This window comes from Dendropsophus ebraccatus, chromosome 1, assembly GCF_027789765.1.
Source record: "Dendropsophus ebraccatus isolate aDenEbr1 chromosome 1, aDenEbr1.pat, whole genome shotgun sequence".
Taxonomy (NCBI): Eukaryota; Metazoa; Chordata; class Amphibia; order Anura; family Hylidae; genus Dendropsophus; species Dendropsophus ebraccatus.
Window position 1 is genome coordinate 111900550 of NC_091454.1, and position 22105 is coordinate 111922654.

Here is a 22105-nt window from a genome sequence, read left to right on the forward strand (position 1 = left end):
TTCCTCAAGTTTAAATGATTACAAATGTTACTACAATAACACAAATGTAAGCAGGTAATGCGTAGGGGTACAGTGCAGTCTTATGCAGAACCCACTTCCCTATGCCTAACTACTTGCACAACACACCCTAAATAGCATCCCAAAACTCTTTGACATGTGTCTAGTGACTAAGTGGCGCTCCCAATGGTGTTACACAAAGAAAGTGATCACTGCAGAAGGGCCCTAAGGGTCCTATTAAATGGAATAATAATTCGCCAAATCAGCCCGATTGGCGGATTATGGCTTTGTGTAATAGAGAATGATCAGACGATGAAATGATCATCAGTTGATTGTTTCTTTAGGCCCAGACCTAAAATCATCGGCCACCGACTGCGCATTACTACATGTAATAACGATGCGCGGCCGATTGGCTGACGATTCAACAAACAGTTTACATTACTTGACCACTTTTTGGTCTCCTCATGTGCTCTGCTTTCTCCCCGGTCCCACGTCCTGCAGCTTTAGAGCGCCCTGTCTAAGCTGACAGGCAGTTCAGTCAATCACTGGCCAGGACCACTGCAGCCAGTGATTGGCTGAGTGGCCTGTCAGGTCAGACAGGACATTCTGAAGCTGCAGCATGGAGGACTGGGAGGAAGCAGAGCGCAGGAGGAGACCAGGAATGTGAACAGGTAATGTAAACTGTTTGAGCAAAACCTGCACAGACATCAGTAACAATGTCTGTGCAGCCCTTGCTCCAATGTAAGTTATTTCAATATGGTCTAGTATGTCAACATACATCATAGGTACCCACACAGCCCCTAGTGTACTGTGCCACCATCTCCCCCTCATGTACCGTGCCACCGTGTCCCCCTCATGTGCTGTGCCACCGTGTCTCCCTCATGTGCCGTGCCACCGTGTCCCCCTCATGTGCCATGCCACCGTGTCCCCCTCATGTGCCATGCCACCCTGTCCCCCTCATGTGCCATGCCACCCTGTCTCCCTCATGCCATATGTCATCCTCTAATCAGTTGCAGAACTACAACTCTCTTTATTACCTGTCAGTAGGACATGATGGGAGTTGTATTTCTGCAATCTGGATGGTCACAGATGGCAAAACTACAACTCCCATCATGTCCTACTGACAGGTAATGATGGGAGATGTAGTTCTGCAACCTGGATGACCACGGGTTGTAGAACTACAACTCCCACCATTACCTGTCAGCAGGGCATGATGGGAGTTGTAGTTTTGCCATCTGCGACGATCCAGGTTGCACAAATACAACTCCCATCATGCCCCTCTGACAGGTCTTGATGGGAGTTGTAGTTCTGCAACCTGGATGGCCACAACTACAACCCCCATCAAGACCTGTCAACAGGGCATGATGGGAGTAGTAGTTCTGCAACCTTGATGGCCACAGGTTGCAGAACTACAACTCCCATCATGACCTGTTAGCAGTACATGGTGGGAGTTTTAGTTTGGGGAGGGGTGATCTCACCTGTCCCGGCATCCCGTGCCCGTCCTGGGTAGTAGAGAGGAGGGTTGCTCGGCATTCCGTCGGCATCGGATAAGCAACAGCAGCAGGTGGTGAGTACCAACACGGGTGGGGAACCTGCTGTGGTTGCGGGGGTAGAGCGGTTGGGGCTCTTAGGGCTGCATCACCAAGCCGGCCGGGGGGGGGTGCAGATCGGATGAGGGGGTGCGGATCCCGTTGGACTCGGTCGGCGGCATCACCAGGCCGGCCCGGGGGGGTGGGGTGGGTTTAACCCTTTAAGGACGGGGCCCATTTTCGTTTTTACGTTTTCGGTTTTTCCTCCTTGTGTTTAAAAGGTCATAGCACTTGCATTTTTCCACCTAGAAACCCACATGACCCCTTATTTTTTGCGTTACTAATTGTACTTTGCAATTACAGGCTGAATTTTTGCATAAAGTACACTGCGAAACCAGAAAAAAATTCAAAGTGTGGTGAAATTGAAAAAAAAAAAAAAGCATTTCTTTTATTTGGGGGAAATGTGTTTTTACGCCATTCGCCCTGGGGTAAAACTGACTTGTTATGCATGTTCCTCAAGTTGTTACGATTAAAACGATATATAACATGTATAACTTATATTGTATCTGATGGCCTGTAAAAAATTCAAACCGTTGTTAACCAATATACGTTCCTTAAAATCGCTCCATTCCCAGGCTTATAGCGCTTTTATCCTTTGGTCTATGGGGCTGTGTGAGGTGTCATTTTTTGCGCCATGATGTGATCTTTCTATCGGTACCTTGATTGCCCATATACGTCTTTTTGATCGCTTTTTATAAAATTTTTTCTGGATTTGATGCGACCAAAAATGCGCAATTTTGCACTTTGGGATTTTTTTGCGCTGACGCCGTTTACCGTACGAGATCAGGAATGTGATTAATTAATAGTTTGGGCGATTACGCACGCGGCGATAGCAAACATGTTTATTTATTTATTTGTTTACTTTTATTTAAAACCTGGGAAAAGGGGGGTGATTCAGACTTTTATTAGGGGAGGGAGCTTTTTACTATAAACAACACTTTTTTTTTTTTTTTTTTTACACATATACTAGAATCCCCCCTGGGGGACTTCTAGTATATACACTTGGATCTCTCATTGAGATCTCTGCAGCATAGATATGCTGCAGAGATCCATGAGATCGGCACTCGTTTGCTTTCGGCTGCTGCAGCCGAAAACGAACGAGTGCCGAGCCGAGGACGGCGCCATCTTGGATGCGTCCCCGGCCGGCATCAGTAACGGAGATCGCTCCTCCGGGACAAGGTCCCGGAGGAGCGATCTCCCCCACTAGACCCCAGGGAAACGTTGCCTCCGGTAATCGGAGGCAGCTGTCAACTTTGACAGCTGCCTCCGATTAGCTAATTAGCGGGCACGGCGATCAGACCGTACCCGCTAATAGCAGCGGTCCCGGGCTACTCGCGGCACCCGGGATCGCGGCACTTCAAAGCGGGGCCGCCGCGCGGCCCCGCTTTGAAGTGCAAGTGAGAATATATGACGTAGGGGTACGTCATATGTCCTTAAGAGGTTAACCGGGTGAGGAGTCCTGTCAGCCGGCGGCATCAGGCATCACCAGGGCAGCTGTGGAGTCCCGGCGGCCGATGTGCAGGAGGACTGGTCCGGTAAGTTTCGGAGTGATTGCGTTCTCCCAGGCCACAGGTTATCCGGAGGTTCGGACGCTTTCCTGATGTGCATCAGGAAAGCGTCCGGGGCTCGGGTGCTCCCATAGACTTTAATGGGGGCGTCCGGGCCGCAATTCCGGACAAAAATAGGACATGTCCTATTATTTCCGGATCTATTTTCCGGAACGGACACCCTTCCGGAAAAATCCGGAAGGGTGTCCGTGCCTAATAAAAGTCTATGGGTCCGGAAATCCGGATGTTTTTTCCGGACGTGTGAAAGGGGCCTAAGACATGTCAAACATTTTTAAACCGACAGGGACACTTTAATGTGAACTGGGAACCCTTACATATATGCATTCTCTAATAACAGAGCTTATTGGTTTGAGACAAATTCTATGACTTAAGAAACATCTAGATAGTGAAACTATTTTTGTCCCCCAAAATTTCCAGCTTTCCAGTATAATCTATTTGCTGTGTGTTTTTGAAAAATGGCACAGATTCAGCGTAACCCTCTACCACAGCGCTTCTCAAACTATTTTTTACTGGAGCCTCACCCAACAGACCATGGCAATGCATGGGCCTCACCAGACTGACCAAGAGGGTGCCTGGGCCTCATTATCTAAGGTGAAAGTCCTTTAAAAAGCTGAAAATAATGCTGGGGCTACCTTTAACCCATCTTCCAAGCTCAATATAATAATAAAGCAAGTACAAAACATTTGAATATTGTTACTAAAATGGAGATTTTTTCAAACAGGAAAACGACTGTGCAGATCATAGTTACTTTTGTAAAAACTCACAGTTTGAGAAGCACTGGTCTACTATATGTAACAGTTTAGGCTGGTCTCACTTATGATTAACCACATATTTGTATAATTTATCATATACATATTTATGTATACTATGCTGGTCATAAAAACATCCATTTCATGTCAATAGGAAGTTTCACACCACGCAACCCTAAATTTAACCAGAGATGTATGTGGACCCAAAATTTGTATCCAGGTAAGTTTATAATGACTCAGAAGGTGGTGAGTATATTGCTGCAGCTTGTCATCTGGTATAAGACTTTTTCTTCCATTTAAATCAGTGCACATTATTTTAAAATCTATAGCGAAATCTTGCAAAATTATTATTGGTAATCTGAACATACATAAGGACTAGAGATGAGCAAATAGTGAAATATTTGATTTGATTGGATTCAAACCGAATAGCTCCCAATATTCGACTATTCGATCGAATATCGAATCCCATTATAGTCTATGGGAGAAAATTCCTTGGGACCTGGAAATCAAGATTTGACGAATTTGAGGTCACCAAGTCCAAGAGATCTTTAGAAAGTGATGCAAACACCTCTGGAATGCATCTTGGAATACAGGAAAGAAGTATTACCGGGATTACCGGGGTTAGCGATCCCCGGCAATAATGCAGATTCCTGTAATAGTTAATATATTTATTTAATAAAAAAAAATTTTGTTCTAAAAAAGTTATTTTTGTTGTTCAATAGCTTAATTAAAACGAATCCATGCTTTTGCAATTAAATATACTGTTAATAAAAAAAAATTTATATTTATTTATTTATTTACAGTATATTTAATTGCAAAAGTATGTTTTCTAATTAAGTAAGCTATTGAACAACGAAAATAACTTTATTAGAACAAAAATGTGTTTTATTAATTAAATATTATCTACTACAGGAAGCTCTATTGCCGGCAATACATATTGCCGATAATAAAGCTCAATGTGCTAATTAATACTTTACTTTAATTAAAACAGCAAATGTTTCTTCTAATGATGCTATTTTTTTTATCACACTACCAACATTAAAAGAAACATTTAGACTTATATGTCCGCTCATCTGATTGGCTGAGTGGACGTATAAAGAGCCAGTCCCGTCACACTAAGCTCAGTGTGCCGGGGACCGGAGAAGAGAGAAGATAGAAGAAAGAAGATAAAAGACATTGGGGGGTGAGAAGAAAGCCCCCCCCTGCACTACACCCATCCCAGCAAGGAAGGGGGGTCACTAAATCCCTTCCTTGCTGGTATTGGTGCAGTCTGACATCACCCCATTACTTAACCCCCTGTCGGCCAGATTGTTCAGTATGGCACCCAAAGCAGGCAATGCATTCTCCCTTAACCCTTTGGGTACCACACTGTAAGCAGCGATCTGTAAAGATGCTGCATACTATAAGGTGCACAACACCGCTCACAATGATGGGGGTTGTCCTCCTGTTTGTGTGGTTTTTTTTGTGTGTTTCTCCCTTTTTGTTTTTCAGATATTGGTATCCTGTGGATTACAGCGGATTCGATGGACTACGTCGATGACCAGCGGTTGTTGGGATTTTTTTTTTATAAAATGGTCAACAAGGGGTGTGGGGGGTGTTTTTATTTGAATAAAAAATATTTTTCACTTGTGTCGTGTCTTTATTTCTTTACTATATAGACTTAGTAGTGGAAGCCGTCTAATAGACGGAATCCATTACTAATTTAGGGCTTAGTGTTAGCTGGTATAAAATGGCTAACACTAACCCCCTCATTATTACCCCAGTACCCAATGCCACCAGGGGTACTGGGAGGAGCTGGGTGCCAGTGGTCCCGGAGCATCAAAATTGGCGCTCCCGGACTGGGCGGCAGCAGGCTGGTAATATTAAGGCTGAGGAGGACCAAAAACAATGGCCCTTCCCACCCTGGTGTTACTAGGCTGCTGTTGCTTGGTTTTTAACCCGGCTGGTTATGGAAATAGGTGGAACCCTATGCGGTTTTTTAACCTCTTAAGGACGGAGCCAATTTTCGTTTTTGCGTTTTCGTTTTTTCCTCCTTGTGCTTAAAAGGCCATAGCACTTGCATTTTTCCACCTAGAGACCCACATGAGCCCTTATTTTTTGTGTCACTAATTGTACTTTGCAATGACAGGCTGAATTTTTGCATAAAGTACACTGCGAAACCAGCAAAAAATTCAATGTGTGGTGAAATTGAACTAAAAAAAAAAACGCATTTTTTTTATTTAGGTTTTTTTTGTTTTTACGCCATTCGCCCTGGGGTAAAACTGACTTGTTATGCATATTCCTCAAGTTGTTACGATTACAATTATATATAACATGTATAACTTTTATATTATCTGATGGCCTGTAAAAAATTCAAACCATTGTTAACAAATATATGTTCCTTAAAATCGCTCCATTCCCAGGCTTATAGCGCTTTTATCCTTTGGTCTATGGGGCTGTGTGAGGTGTCATTTTTTGAGCCATGATGTTTACTTTCTATCGGTACCTTGATTGCGCAAATACGACTTTTTGATCGCTTTTAATTACATTTTTTCTGGATTTGATGCGACCAAAAATGCTCAATTTTGCACTTTGGGATTCTTTTGCGCTTACGCCGTTTACCGTGCGAAATCAGTAATGTGATTAATTAATAGTTCGGCCGATTTTTTTTCAAATAAAAACGCCCCCACACCCCTTGTTGACCATTTTAATAAAAAGAAAATCCCAACAACCGCTGATCATCGACGTAGTCCATTGAATCCGCTGTAATCCACAGGATACCGATATCTGAAATTCAAAAAGGGAGAAACACACAAAAAAACACACAAACAGGAGCACAACACCCATCATTGTGAGCGGTGTTGTGCACCTAACAGTATGCAGCATCTTTACAGATGGCTGCTTACAGTGTGGCACCCAAGGGGTTAAGGGAGGATGCATTGCATCCCCCTTAACCATTTGGGTGCCATACTAAACAATTTGGCCCCCAGGGGGTTAAGTAAGGGCCCCCACTTAACCTCTTGGGGGCCAGACTGATACCAGCAAGGAAGGGGTTAAGTGACCCCCCTATCTTGCTAGGATGGGTGTAGTGCAGGGGGGGGGGAGCTTTGTACTCACCCTCTGATGTCTTCTATCTTTCTTCTATCTTCTCTCTTTTTTCTTCTATCTTCTCTCTTTGCCGGACTGGCTCTTTATACGTCCACTCAGCCAATCAGCTGAGCGGACAAATAAATCTAAATGTTTCTTCTAATGTTGCTATTGTGATAAAAAAAATAGCATCATTAGAAGAAACATTTGCTGTTTTAATTAAATTAAAATATTAATTAGTACATTGAGCTTTATTATCGGCAATAGAGCTTCCTGTAGTAGTTAATATTTAATTAATAAAACACATTTTTATTCTAATAAAGTTATTTTCGTTGTTCAATAGTTTAATTTAAACGAATACATACTTTTGCAATTAAATATACTGTAAATTAATAAATAAATTAATAAATAAATGTACATATTTATTTATTTTTTATTTAATTAATTAATTGATTAAGCTACTGAACAACGAAAATAACTTTTTTAGAACGAAACTTTTTTTTAAAATTAAATATTAACTATTTCAGGAATTGGCATTATTGCCGGGGATCGCCAATCCCGGTAATACCGATCCCTGTAATATCGCTTTCCTTTTTTCCTAGGGAGCAGTAAACTTTATTAAAACAGCTAAATAATTGTTTAGCTGTTTTAGTAAAGTTAATTTAGATTCGAATATTTGATCACATATCCGATCGAACTCGAATCTTTCGAATACTGCAGTATTCGAATACTGTTCACTCATCTCTAATAAGGACTTATTTTTACATGTTTTTACATGTTACTTACAATTTTGCACTTACTGCTGAACCACACCAGCTTCCTCACCAAAAAGCTGTGAACATGAAATGCCTTTTTTCAAAAACAGAAACATAGAAGGTTGTTGGCAGAAAAAGGCCACTGGGTCCATCTAGTCTGCTATGGCAGTCCTATGGCAGCATATAATAGGATTTAGTATGCAATAATGAAAAGAGAATGGGCATCATTTAGTGGCATTTTGGAGCAATCTGCCCTAAGGCTGGGTTCACACTACGTATATTTCAGTCAGTATTGTGGTCCTCATATTGCAACCAAAACCAGGAGTGGATTAAAAACACAGAAAGGATCTGTTCACACAATGTTGAAATTGAGTGGATGGCCGCCATATAACAGTAAATAACTGCCATTATTTCAATATAACAGCCGTTGTTTTAAAATAACAGCAAATATTTGCCATTAAATGGCGGCCATCCACTCAATTTCAACATTGTGTGATCATAGCCTTTCTGTGTTTTTAATCCACTCCTGGTTTTGGTTGCAATATGAGGACCACAATACTGACTGAAATATACGTAGTGTGAACCCAGCCTCTAACTGTATTACCAGACACGTCCAATCTATGTTTTATGAATGTAAATGGAGAAGTCCATGTCACTGCCCTTCAGATATCTACCTTAGGAATATGACCTTATTCAGTACACAATGTAGTTGTAGAACAGGTAGAGTGTGTACTCTTGATTGCATAGGTGGAATAATACTTTACGTTTGTAACAGAAAGAAATTGTGTCCCTAATCCATCTAGACAACATTGCTTTAGAGCCGGTCCCCCCCGTTCTACCTGAAAAAAAAAGCAGGAAGAGTTGTTCAGCAGATCTAAATTATTTGACTCTATTAAGATAACAAAAGAACTGTCCTCCTGACAAAAATTTGATCAATACATTAACCTTTCTTTGTGAAAAACTTTAAAATGTCATAAAATAATAGGTTTGAAATTTTCTGTTTAACGAAGATAGTCACACAACACAAATGAGATAATATTTCACATTTACAATATGTCTACTCTATGTTGGCATTGATCCTTTTACTTATTATATGGTAAAAAAGCTTAGAAGTTTAGCAGCCAATTTTAGACATTTTACGTACAGTAACAGCAGTGATAATCAGGAAAAACTAAAACTCCAAGTACAGCAACAGGGGACAAGGATGCCTATGGGGAACAGTGATGAATGACTATCAGTACAGCAACAGGGGTGACAAATAGATACAGGAACAGGGGGTGGGGTAGGGGCTCCAGTCATGTAGGAAGGGGTTAATCTATGTATTGTGTGTGTGTTACATATTACTTTGTGCTGGTGCTGTTCTTCTTTCCTGACTCTGTACTCCTCCCAGATGTACATGAATTTGGGTTAATGGGTTAGGGTACATTGGGGGGAATTTATCATCAGTGTATTCTTTTATGTGTGGTCTGTTGCTGCTGTGTGAGTAATGCACTACTGTATTCAAAGTGCAAATGATTAGTAGGTAAACTACTATTCTATTTTTGTAGTCTGAGCCTTGTTGCTGCATGCAAAATTTTTACGAAATTTTGCATGCAGGGTCAGTATGCAGCAATTTTGGGACAAATACAGAAAAGTCACCCATAAATCAGCTTTAGGCCTTATTCACACGTTCAGTAATATTTTCTAGTCCTGAAACAACCCGCTAAAAATTACAGATTAGACATTTGTAGTACATCCGTATTGCATCCATATTTCCGTAAATCTGTTTTTACTACTGACTGCTTTATACAAGTTAATAAAGTTGAGTAGGTTAAGTAAAGTTGAGTAGGTTGAGTAAAGTTGAGTTTGCCCAACCCCTAAAATAAGTCACATGATCGCTTGTCAGCCTGTGATTGCTTAGAAACAGAACCTTGTGACCTATGATTCATCTGTATTTTTTTACGGGAATACGGAAATACGGATGCCAAATATGTTGCCATCTGTAAACAATCCGTAAACAATTGATTTCAATAAGAGAATCCGTAAAAAAATCTGGGTCTGCACTAGGTCCGCACTAGGACATGTCCTTTTTTTTTTCGGCATTGATTTTCATGCGTTTCATCCACTGATAGTGTGAATAGCCCAAAAGACATCAATGTGCTCTAACTCGGATACGGAAATACGGATCCGTAAATTACGGGATATGTGAATAAGGCCTTAGGGTGCCTTCACACCTGTCGGATCCGCAGCGGATTTCACGCTGCGAGTTAGCAGTGAAATCCTCTGCAGATCCAGTAGTGTGAAGGTGAATGGGTCCCATACACGCTGCATGTATGGGACCCGGCCCCTTTAACCCCAACGTCGCAGCTTGCAGCCCCGGCTCCCTTTAACCGCCCGCAGCCTCCAGCCCCGGCAGAGAGCATTCATTACCTGCTTGGCGCTGCGGCTGTGTGATGCTCCCGGCCCCTTCGCTCCTCTTCAGCCAATCAGTGCATGGCAGCACTGATTGGCTGAAGAGGAGCGAGGGGAGCTGGGAGCCTGAATCAAGCCGTGGCGCCGAGCAGGTAATGTATGCAGGATCCAGCTGGGGGCTGCAGGCGGGCGGGGGGTTATAGGGGCCGGGTCTGCAAGCTGCGGGTTGCGGCCGGCCGGTGGCGCGGGGGTTAAAGGGTCCGGGTCCCATACACGCAGTGGATCCGCTTCGTGAATGGGACCCATTCACCTTCCCTTTACTGGAACCGCAGTGGATTTCACTGCTAACTCGCAATGTGAAATCCGCTGCGGATCCGGTAGGTGTGAAGGCACCCTTAGGCTATGTTCACACAGTATACTTTTTATGAAAAGAGTGACTGTTTTCAATTTACACAATGGTCGTTCTTTTCATAATTAAATGATTTGCGTTGAAGTCAGTTGTAAACAATGTATTGAACATTGGCCGTTGTTTTCTGTGGCTGTCAAAATAGTGATTATGTCAATTATTTCCAGCCGTTGTCCACAGACTTCAATGCAATTTGCATTTAAAACAACGGTCGTTGTTTCATACGCAGGGCCGATTCTAGCTTTTCTGCCGCCTGAGGCGAGAAATGACAAATGATAAAATCTCGTTATTTTTTTTTGTTTTTTTTTATTTTGAGACAATTCTCGATTTTCTATTTTTATGTTAAATAAGCAGAAAAAAATACACCAAGACACAGATGAAGCAGTACTAGCAGCTGTACTTGAATGAGCTGAAAAATTGCATTTCAGCATTATATCCCTGTTCCCCCACATTCCCCCTACAAGATTATCATGCCCCCTGCCCTCCTCACATTCCCTGTAATATCACCATGTGCATAGTGCCCCTCACATTCCCTGTAATATCACCATGTGCATAGTGCCCCTCACAATCCCTGTATTATTACCATGCCCTCTGCCCTCCTCACATTCCCTGTAATATTACCATGCGCATAGTGCCCCTCACATTCCCCATACAAGAACTCCAGCACTCCCAGGTCCCTCCATTCAACATGATTAATGCCTCAGCTGAGTATCCTATCCTGTGACCTGACAGCAGTCTAAACTGCAGGGACCTCAGAGCAATAGTCAGGGAGAGAAGATCCAGGACAGGCACAGTGCAGCATCGCAGTGTGTATGGGACAGCACTATAGATAACAGTGTGAGCCGTGCGGTGACCAGATTTTTTTTAACTGTTTGAGCCACTATGGGCCCCCTGAGAGCTTCAAAACAAACAACAATCTGCAACTGCTGACCTCTGACCTCAGGAGCCGGAGAAGAGCCATAAAACGGCTGCTCTGTTAACTTGTTCAGTACTGCAGAATGTAGAGTATTACTGTGCATCACTTACATTCTGCAATACAGAAAGAGTTAACAGCAGAGCAGAACATGACTTTTATGCCTCTTTTCCGGCTCTTGCACTATGCTGAGGTCAGCTCGGAGTTCGGCAGTGCAGAGAAGACATAATATAGCGTCCCCGCTGCTGTTAACTTTTTCTTTTCTACAGTGTGTAAGTGATGCAGAGTATAATAACTCTGCATTATTGAAAGGGTTAACAGCAGGAGACACTATATCTATGTCTTATGTGATGTGAATACCTGTGAATACGAGGCTTCCAGTGCCTCCTCAGCACTTCTCATGAGGCAACTGACAGGAAACACGGCTGGGCACTGAGCCGTAACTAGTTGTAATGATAAGGACACAGGACGCTGATGCCGCCCCCCCTGAAGGGCTGTGTTATCTGCCGCCTGAGGCGAACACTTCACCTCGCCTCATGGCAGATACGGCCCTGTTCATACGCAAAACAACAGCTGTTGTTTTCAGTGTTAAATAATGATCTTTGTTTATACAGTGTCTGAACATAGCCTTACAAAACACCCATGGTTGTAAATGATGCCTACAAGTGGCGTCTACATGAGATGAATACATTTGTCACAAATTGTTCTGTTCTGGGATTCTTTCATACTGATAAATCTGTCTGTATCATTGAAAAATAACTCCCATTGTAGCATGTGTTGACTCAACAGTTGACTGCACTGTATAATTAAAAACTGCATGCGTGCATGCAGTACTGCATTAAGTGACAATACCCTAAAGGGTTCCCTCAGACAAGAGTTCACAGCAGAGTTCAAATAATGTACCAACACCAGTCATTGTAATAAGGGGAGGCCAGACAGCGAAATGACGTCTGTTATTTTAGACTCAAAATGACGGACATAATTTTAAACGGAGCTGAAAAAATGTTATAGAAACATAGCCTCAACCTGTTGCAGTTTAGCATACAGTACCTGCAAAAGAGAAGAAGAGAAGAAAATTACAAAAACATCATGAAGATATGACATTTTGTATTTCCCTACTGACTCTCAGCTAATAACTGGGAACAGTGTTTTTAAGCCAAAAAAAGCCATGCCATGGTATTTTTTGAGTAAAGTCTGTGCTTCACATTGTCAAATTAGAATTAAAAAGTGGCTGTAAAATGGATATAAAAAGCCTTTTAAAAAAACTCATAATGTGTTTTGTTAAAGTTTATGGACTACTGCAAAGCAGCAGTGTGCACATTAAAAAAAGCCTTATTTTTATACCTATTTTACAGCCACTTTTTTCATTTATAGTTTGTTAACCAAGCTTTATGTGGACAGGATTAGTACAATGCCAAATAATTTCACAGTCATATTCAAATATTCTCATGGATTAAAAGTAATTCACATGCATGCTGAATGCCTGTATAATGACACTGCAGGCATGAAACACATGTGAAAATGTGCAATGAAACACTCATGAAGATAACCTGTTAATTAGAAAATTAATTATGCTAAAGATTGCAGTATCGACCAAACCTGTTTTGCATTAGAGCTGCTAATCCACTGTCAGCCCATAAAGGTGTACATAGTGCACTGAGGCATATGAGGACAAAATGATGGAAAGTTCTGACCTCTAAAGCTGTACTGTAACTAAGATATATAACATTGTTAGTCTAGCTAAACAAACATATAAACCTACTGTCAACATCAATCATCTGCTTGATTTGCACTAGAGAGATCAAAGGTCCATAAGGAGTAATGAGAATAATCTTTATTTGTGTAACAGATTATTACATACACTTTAAAATTCAGAGTATAAATGTACACAATCAGACATTACTATGAAGAAGTTGGGGTGAAATAAGAGGTGCAAGTGCTTCTTTTGTACAATGGTCAAGCCAACATTTACATAAAAATTAAAATCACTGTATGGCTCATAAAGCTTCATGAGTAATTCATCCATCAAGTGTTTGTGTAAGAACAGGTAAGTCCATGTGAATTCCTAAGTGTTAGTGTAAGAACAGGTAAGTCCATGTGAATTCCTAAGTGTTAGTGTAAGAACAGGTAAGTCCATGTGAATTCCTAAGTGTTAGTGTAAGAACAGGTAAGTCCATATGAACTCATAAGTGTCTGTGTAAGAACAGGTAAGTCCATATGAATTCATAAGTGTCTGTGTAAGAATGAGTAAGTCCATATGAATTCATAAGTGTTAGTGTATGAACAGATATGTCCATATAAAAACTGCGGTGTGTGTGTGTTGGGGTGGGGGGGGTATGGAGGTGCAGTTGGGTTCACTGTTAACAGTGAGTTTATGCACACATTGCAGGCCCGCAACTAATGACAGGATTTGGATGTGTATCTGTCTTGTCCGTATTTGCATAGACCCTTTGATTGAAATGGCTTATCAGTATTGCCATATGCGGATCATGGACCTTTACGGATCTGTAGCAACGATAGATGTGTAAATAGGTTCCTAATTTTGGACAGTATTTAACTGATCTTAAATGAGTTATCCAGGATTAAAAGAGTACAGCTAGTTTTTTTGTTGGTGCAAAAACAGCACACCTGTCTCCAGGTTGTTTGTGGTATTCAGCACCATTCACTTTGATGAAAAGGAGCTTCAAAACCACACCCAAACTGAGGACAGGAAAGGTGCTGTTTCTCCAAGAAAGCAGCGCTGGACAACCCCTTTAAGTAAAGTTTCTGAGGAATATCAAAATGAGTATAAACAGAGAAGAATTATCTTTATAAGTGTGAAAGGCATTGCCTAGTTGGACATAGGTGGATGGCAACCTGGTGCATTGACACTAGTTTGGCAGTGTTAGGGTCCATTTACACAGAAAGATTATCTGACAGATTATCTGCCAAAGATTTGAAGCCAAAGCCAGAAACAGACTATAAACAGAGATTAGGTCATAAAGGAAAGACTGCGATTTTTCCTTTTTAAAAAAAATCCATTCCTGGCTTTGGCTTCAAATCTTTGGCAGACAATCTGTCAGATAATCTTTCTGTGTAAATGGACCCTTAGGGGATGTGCACACTGAGGAATTCAGATGGAACCTCAGTCGTGGAATTCCCAGCTCGCGCACTTTTTTGAACGGAGGAAGGAATCCACCTGTGCATAGAATGGAGTCTATGACACGGGCGGGGGCACGTCGGAGGCTCTGTCTGAATTCCTCAGTGTGCACATACCCTTAGAGAGGACAGTTTAGAGTGTGTTCCACAATGAGGTTTTTTAGTTGCAATTATTGAAGCCAAAGCCAGGAACAGATTATAACTAGAGTACAAGTAATAAAGGAAATACTAAGATGCCCCCTCTTTTCCAATCCATGCCTGGCTTTGTTTTTATTTCAAACAAAAAGTCTTCCCCCCCCCCTCCCCCCAGTACTGCAACTCTGACTTTCTCATTATTGGTATGGGTATCTGTCAGCTGGATTTATAAAAATACCTCAAAATCTGTAAATAAGACTAATAAATACTCAAGCCGCCTCATGAATTGGTAAGTTGATTAACTTCTCCTTGACCCAATTTCACATGCACGTATGTCAATGGTTGCTGAATAATATTGCAACCCCAAGTACATGTAGGTACATATATGCAAATTAGTTGATTTACGCAATGAGTGACACCAGGAACCAGCCAGGGATCACCACTTGTGTTGTGATTTGTCTGTCATTAGCAATTGAGAAATGTCAGCATGGACTGGCTTCTGACAGCTCTGGTTCTGATCTCCTCCATTGTGTGTCTTATTTGTGTTCTGTCGCCATCTTTATTACACGCAGAGAATTTCAAACCTTCAAAAATGTTGGAATTTTTTTTTTCTAAAGAAAGAAAGGGTTATTGTATGCACCAAAATTTTCTTCTAACATAAAGTACATTTTGTCATGAGGAAACAGTCTCAGAATCTCTAGGATACGTTCAGGTTTCACATAGTTATTAGCCGATGAAACGAGACAGGTCAGATTTTAAAAATAGAGCTTGGTTCTTAATGTCAAATGATGGCTACAGAGTTAAGGGGTTAATGATACAGGCCTGGAGAAGAATTTTAAGGCTAGTTCAGAATTTTACGACTAAATATGTTTGGGGATTTATCAAGATTATCAAATGACTGAATTATAAAAATTTAGGGGAATTATCAAAATGTCATACTATCTCTTTAAAGGGAACCAATCACAGCTATAGTACATAAAATGCTGTTAGCAGCTCCTAATAGAGCTGCTAAAGCATTGTTTTACCATACTTTGTGTGCTGTCCTCCTAGGGGCTATATAGGCGAAAACATTGTTATATTCCAGTGCACACTGCAGGGAGAGAGCCAGGAAATAGTCATTTGGGTGGAGCTGACCTGTAACTAGTCATGGCTCTCTGCCTGTCTGTGCGCTTTGCAGGGACGATTAAGAGGCCTGTTAGAAGCCAATCATCTCTGCAGAGCACTCTGACAAGCAGAGAGCTGTGACTAGTTACAGGTCGGCTCCACCCAAATGACTATTTCCTGGCTCTCTCCCTGCAGCGTGTGCCAGAATTAAACAACATTTTCTCCTATATACCCCCTAGGAGGATGGCACACTAGCTAATGGTAAGAGAACGCTTTAGCAGCTCTATTATAACAGCGTAATATGCTTTATACTACTGATTGGTTTCCTTTAAGGCTCCAAACACCCAGAGATTTAAAGTGATAGTCTGGTGATAGTCTGGTAACAGTAATAATATTCAATCATCATGTATAGTTAAAATGTAACTACTAAAACATATGTATCACAAAATTAATTGTTTTCCCCCATTATACAGGGCTCAAGGGTGGATGTGAATTACTCCTTTCCTGTGCAGATCTGTGATATACCTTGTAGTAAGTATCCCTGATACCTTTGTAACTAGAATACAGTAACTATTACCATACAAAGAATTTTCTTTTTATGATCTTAAATGCTTTAGTGCTTATCCTACCCTAGTATAATGCAGATATTAATTTATCTGAAGTTTGAATTGTATATCACTGTTTTCTATAATACAGGTGCCAATTTATACACTAGTGAGGATTATTCTAGAATATATCGGTATGGAAAAGTAACAGTTTAGACAATGTGATTTTAGTGCTCCTACTGCTGTTATTGTGTGCCTGAGAGTCCCCACCACACCACACAGCATTTTCTTTATTTAAGAGGGCATGACCAGAGCTGGGACGTTTGCTAGTAGGACACGCACAGGATACCCTTTCCTTTACTTCTTTGGCTAGTCACAGCACATACTCCTCCCTGCTATGCTATATCATGGTGCTTGTGAAAGTGCACTGAGTAGGCTGCACTGTGCTTTGGGATGATATAAACATAACAGCATGGAAGGGGTTACAATAGGCATTGAACTGCTGGTGATAAGCTAAAGAGAGGAGGAGATTATATTGCAGCACTACAGAATTACATACAGCAGTAGGTATACAGATTAACACAAGAGACAGCTGTCCTGAGCTTTATGGGGATCAGAGATGAGAGAGAAGACCTGATTTACCTTTCAGGAAAAGTAGGGGGACTAAATATAAAGTGACACTAAAACTACTGAGTTGTCCATAGCAAGCAACCAAAGTTCAGCTTTTAGTACATTTAAATATATTAAGTAAAGGGTAAATAGGGTTGAGGAAGGAATCGTTTTTAGTATAAAAAGTTTTATTGAAACACGAGGGATTGTTTTTAATTTAAAACAGAACACAAGACCAAGGGACACAATCTGAGGTTAGTTTGGGGAGAGATTAGAAAATATTGCTTTGCTTAAAGAGTAGTAGATGCTTGGAACAAACTGGGAGCAAATGTGGATAGTAACTCCACAGACACTGAATTTAAAAAGGAACTTTTGCCCCCTCCCCCAAAATAACATATTACTATCATAAAAAAGCCTAGGTGGCCTAGGCTCTCTAGGCATGCACTAAATTGTAATAATGGGAGTGGATTTCAGATAATGGGTGTGGTTATATAGTCAGGGAGTGTATATTAGGCATATACATATACCCATGAGACAGTCATACCATCTGACTGTATAATCATGCCCATTACAACTTCCATTATTAAAGGGATACAGTGACAAAAATTGTTTTCATTGTTCAATTGTTCAACTGGTGCCAGAAAGTTATACAGATTTGTAAATTAAGTGGTGTTTTCTCTCCTGGCTGACACTGTTCGCTCTGGACTTTTTAATAGCTAGCACTGAGTGATGGCTACGTTTGAGCTATTAGCAAAATTCAGCAGCGGATAGCTGTTGGATATGGTTCAGACAGGAGCCCCAAATCCACTCCATACACCCCTAACGGCCCCCCATGGAATACTGGTACTGTTAAATTTAAGTTCATGGCCATTAACTAAATTGTCAGACAAACTATAATCCAACAAATCTAAAAAAAGAAAGTGTAGAAAGGTGTTTAATCGCCAATTTAATGACATTAATCTGTCATTGATCATTAATCTCCCGGTTCCTACCTAAGATGCTGGCAGTGTGCTGTAGCTGGCAGTCCCCTAGTGAGCAGGGTACCTTTTGGTATTTTGTCTGTGCAGTGTATTATGCACAATTGTTTGTGCCACACTCTGGCACACCTCACCACTCCTTCCTCCTCCCTCCTCTTCATGATTAATCAATGCTGCCCGGCCTCCTTCTCACTCAGCTTTCAGCCAGTGTCTCTGATTGCAGATCAGTACTCTGTAGGCAATTAATGTCTGAAAGAAATACTCAGATATAGTTGAATCTCTGTCCCCAAATATGTTGGAGCTGTGGTTTGGGGGTAACTCTCCTGTCTAGAGACCAGCCAGCAGTTCATTCTTTGATTCAAATTCCTGGATAGAAATGAAATATAGGTCTTTATTTTTTTCTTCCCCCTCATTATTGTATCATTTTTAGGGCTATGTTCACACACAGTATTTTTGGTCAGTATTTGACAACCAAAACCAGGAGTGGATTTGGTTCACACACTGTTGAAATTGAGTGGATGGCCACCATTTAATGACAATTAATTACTGTTATTTTGAAACAATGACTGTTGTTTTCCTTGTAAAATGACGGCCATCCACTATATTTCAACAGTGTGTGAACATAGTTTTTCTGTGTATTCAATCCACTCCTGGTTTTGATTGCAAAATACTGACCAAAATACTGAGCAAAATACTGTGTGGGAACATAGCCTTAAACTGCTTTACAAAATATAGATATAAACCCTGTAAAGCAAATCTGAATCATCTGACAGTGCCCCCAAAACTCTGGCCTAGAGCATCCAGGGAAGCCCAGGACCAGACATGGATTGAGAGATTCATTAACCCCTAACAGTTTAGTCCAAGCTATGTTTTGGGTTTAGGCACAGACAGGGGGATACATATAAAGGTAATTCTGTCATTTTTTTTTTAAATCCTATTTTGATGTTTCAGTAATTTATGTTTGTTTGAAAACCAAGGTAATAAATTGGTTGTAGAAACAATAGACATTCAGTAATACTAACGCCACTAAAATGGTGCCTTATTTTAGAATGATAAATAACTTAAGTTTATTTCCTCAATGCCTAGGACAACAATATCTATCAACCAAAGGGGAACTGAAAACAAAGAATCTACCATTTCTGGGTAACCTGAGCAAGGAGAAGCCAGGTAACCTGGAACCTGAGCTAAAACACAGACATTTAAACAATAAGGAAGATGGAGTAGGAGACAATGGCTAACCTAAGAATGGAACCTAAGAACTAGGGGCAAGAGAATTAAGAACTACTCATATACCACAGGGTGGAAGGAGGGGGGGAGGGTTACAATAATTGTAGGTAAGCTTGAAATAATAATTAAAAAAAACGTAAAAACCTCTACATTGCACGTAAACCAATGTTGGAAGCATGACCAATACATTTCATAAATTGGATTGGATGACTGGATAATTTATAAGAAAGAAACAGCAAGTCGTCACTAAAAGTCCAGACTTCGGCTATGCAGCATAAGAGAAACTTCAGTCATGTAGAAAAGATTACGGTGGTGCAACATTCCATGGAGAGTGAAGAATCTTCATAGTATCCAAACAACATAAAAGGAGTGACCTGATCCCTCTCCAATATAACATTGCTATTTATTCCCAAAATATTTAAACAGATATGATGTGAGCATGTCTGGCAATCACCAGTAACAAACAGGTAGAATTGCAACTTCCATGGCTTTATATTCTCTCCCCTCATCCAGGTCCCCCCTTTAATAGATTTGTGTAATGAGTAATCTGTCAGAAAGTTCCATGGCCTTCTTGCTCCTATAGTAAGGAATCCCCATTAATGATGATAATGATGAAACCTTCTTTTCTATGAACATAGAGGATGCCCCCTAGGTGTAAAAAGATTACTAGAAATATCTCTGTACTGTCTGCATTATTTACATATTGATTGAAGTCAACATTTTGTGAAAACAGTGCTGAGGATTAGTGTAAGTGTTCTGTGCCCTATGGAAATATAACATTGGGGCACTGGGGACGGGACTACCACCCTCCTCAGTGCACAAACCACTGTGCTGCCCGTCCCCTCCCCATGAATATAGAGGCGGCGATCTATAATGAGTGACTTCACTTTAGCACTGATCACTGCAGAGCACTGGATGAATATTTCACAAGAAAGGGCAGGCCGGAGGGGCAGAACGTGTACTAATGGCTGTTGTCTCTGGTCTTCTAACCTGCTGTTATTATCCCATTAATATTTCACATAATGTATCTACTTTATATTGCCATCATTTGGTTAACCTTCTCTTACTTTTTTAGTATTTCAGAGAGCTCAGAAATGTAGCAGCAAATATTCAACAACATTTCCTGTATGCTAGAAACCCCTATAAATCACCCTATTTAAAAAATGTCACCCATCTAAGAACTCACAACAGGGTTTTGGAACTTTGTTAATCTTTTAGGAGATTTACATGAATTAAAATAAAGTGGAGGTTTCTTCACAATTGTAATCTGTATTTTTCTGTAAGGCCCCATTCACACGTCCGTGTCAGTTTTTACTGTCAGGAAATCCTGATCAGGAGACCTCAAATGTCATCAGGAAAGTATCAGGATTTCCTGACAGTAATCCGTTTTTACCTTCAGGAAACCATCAGGAAAAACCTTCAGGATATCCTGATGAAAAGAAAAAAATAGGACATGATGGGAGATGCGAACTGGATGGTCACAGTTTGCAGAACTACAACTCCCATCATGCCCGGCTGACAGGTCATAATGTTAATTGTACTTCTGCAGTCTTTGGCCACCCAGGTTGCAGGGCATGATGGGAGTTGTACTTCTGCAGTCTGTGGCCACCCAGGTTGCAGGGCATGATGGAAGTTGTACTTCAGCAACCTGCATGGTCACAGGCTGCTGAAGTACAACTCCCATCATGACCTGTCAGCAGGGCATGATGGAAGTTGTACTTCAGCAACCTGCATGGTCACAGGCTGCTGAAGTACAACTCCCATCATGACCTGTCAGCAGGGCATGATGGGAGTTGTACTTCTGCAGTCTGTGGCCACCCAGGTTGCAGGGCATGATGGGAGTTGTATTTCTGCAACCTGCACGGCCACAGGCTGCAGAAGTACAACTCTCATCATGACCTGTCAGCAGGGCGCGGGCGTGGCGGGTCTCTCTGACATTCCGGAATCATGGGCACTTTCCTGATGTACATCAGGAAAGTGCCCATGATTCCGGCGCTCCCATAGACTTCTATGGGAGCGTCCGGGCCAGGAATTCCGGCCAAAAATAGGACATGTCCTATTTTTTCTGGATCTATTTTCTGGAACGGACACCCTTCCGGAAAAATCCGGAAGGGTGTCCGTGACTAATTAAAGTCTATGGGTCTGGAAATCCGGATGGATTTTCCGGACGTGTGAAAGGGGCCTAACACAGCAGGTATAATGCTGGAAACACACACAGCTTTTTTGGGGGGAAAACTGCCACTGCAGTTTTTGTGCCAAAACTAGAAGTGGATTCAAATGGAATGGACAAAGAAGGAATGTAAAAGGAGGACTTGTACTTCCTTTTTGTGTTGGATCCTCTTCTGGTTTTGTCTCTCCTTCCCTCAGACATATGGCTCAGAAATAGAGGGGCTTGTGGATTTTGGGGTATTCTTAATATAAGGGTATAAACCTACACACCGTATATGCAGCAGATATGCAACAAATATGCAGCAGATTTGTTGGTACAGATTTGATGCTGTGTTTAGTTATTTAGATCTAATCTGCTGCGAGTTTGCTGCGTATCGAAGCAGTAAATACGCTGCATATACGGTGTGCGGGTTTATACCCTTAGGATGTTTTTTCAGGTACCATATAAGGTTTTTAAAGGATTTAAGCTTACAATACATTAAAATTCTCCCCCAAAAGATCCGATTGTGGAAATTACAACCAGAATTTATCTAGAGGGTAGTGAACTGTTGACCTCCACAGATGTTTTATAAAATTTGTTGAGATGTAAAAATGCAAAATACATTTTTTTCCAAAAATATGTAGTTTCAGCTTATTTCTTCCCACTTTTACCATAAACACTCCAGATTTGTTACACAATTTTTCTTGAATACAGTAGTATTGATCCCACATACCCTGGTGTTTTTCAGAACGTAATGCAAATCATTTGGAGGAAAGTGAGTATTGCA

General features: G+C 41.1%; 1 protein-coding gene across 2 annotated transcripts in view; it reads left to right on the forward strand.

The window, feature by feature from the left end:
* IL17REL (interleukin 17 receptor E like) overlaps positions 1 to 20828 on the forward strand; it is an 88080-nt gene extending 67252 nt beyond the window's left edge. For both annotated transcript variants that reach the window (XM_069956114.1, XM_069956115.1), the window contains 3 exons: positions 4058 to 4123; positions 16285 to 16342; positions 19029 to 20828. In XM_069956114.1, the coding sequence (XP_069812215.1) occupies positions 4058 to 4123; positions 16285 to 16342; positions 19029 to 19180 (276 nt within the window). In that variant the 3' untranslated portion in view covers positions 19181 to 20828. The remainder of the gene's footprint in view (positions 1 to 4057; positions 4124 to 16284; positions 16343 to 19028) is intronic.
* Positions 20829 to 22105: the final 1277 nt, after the last annotated feature.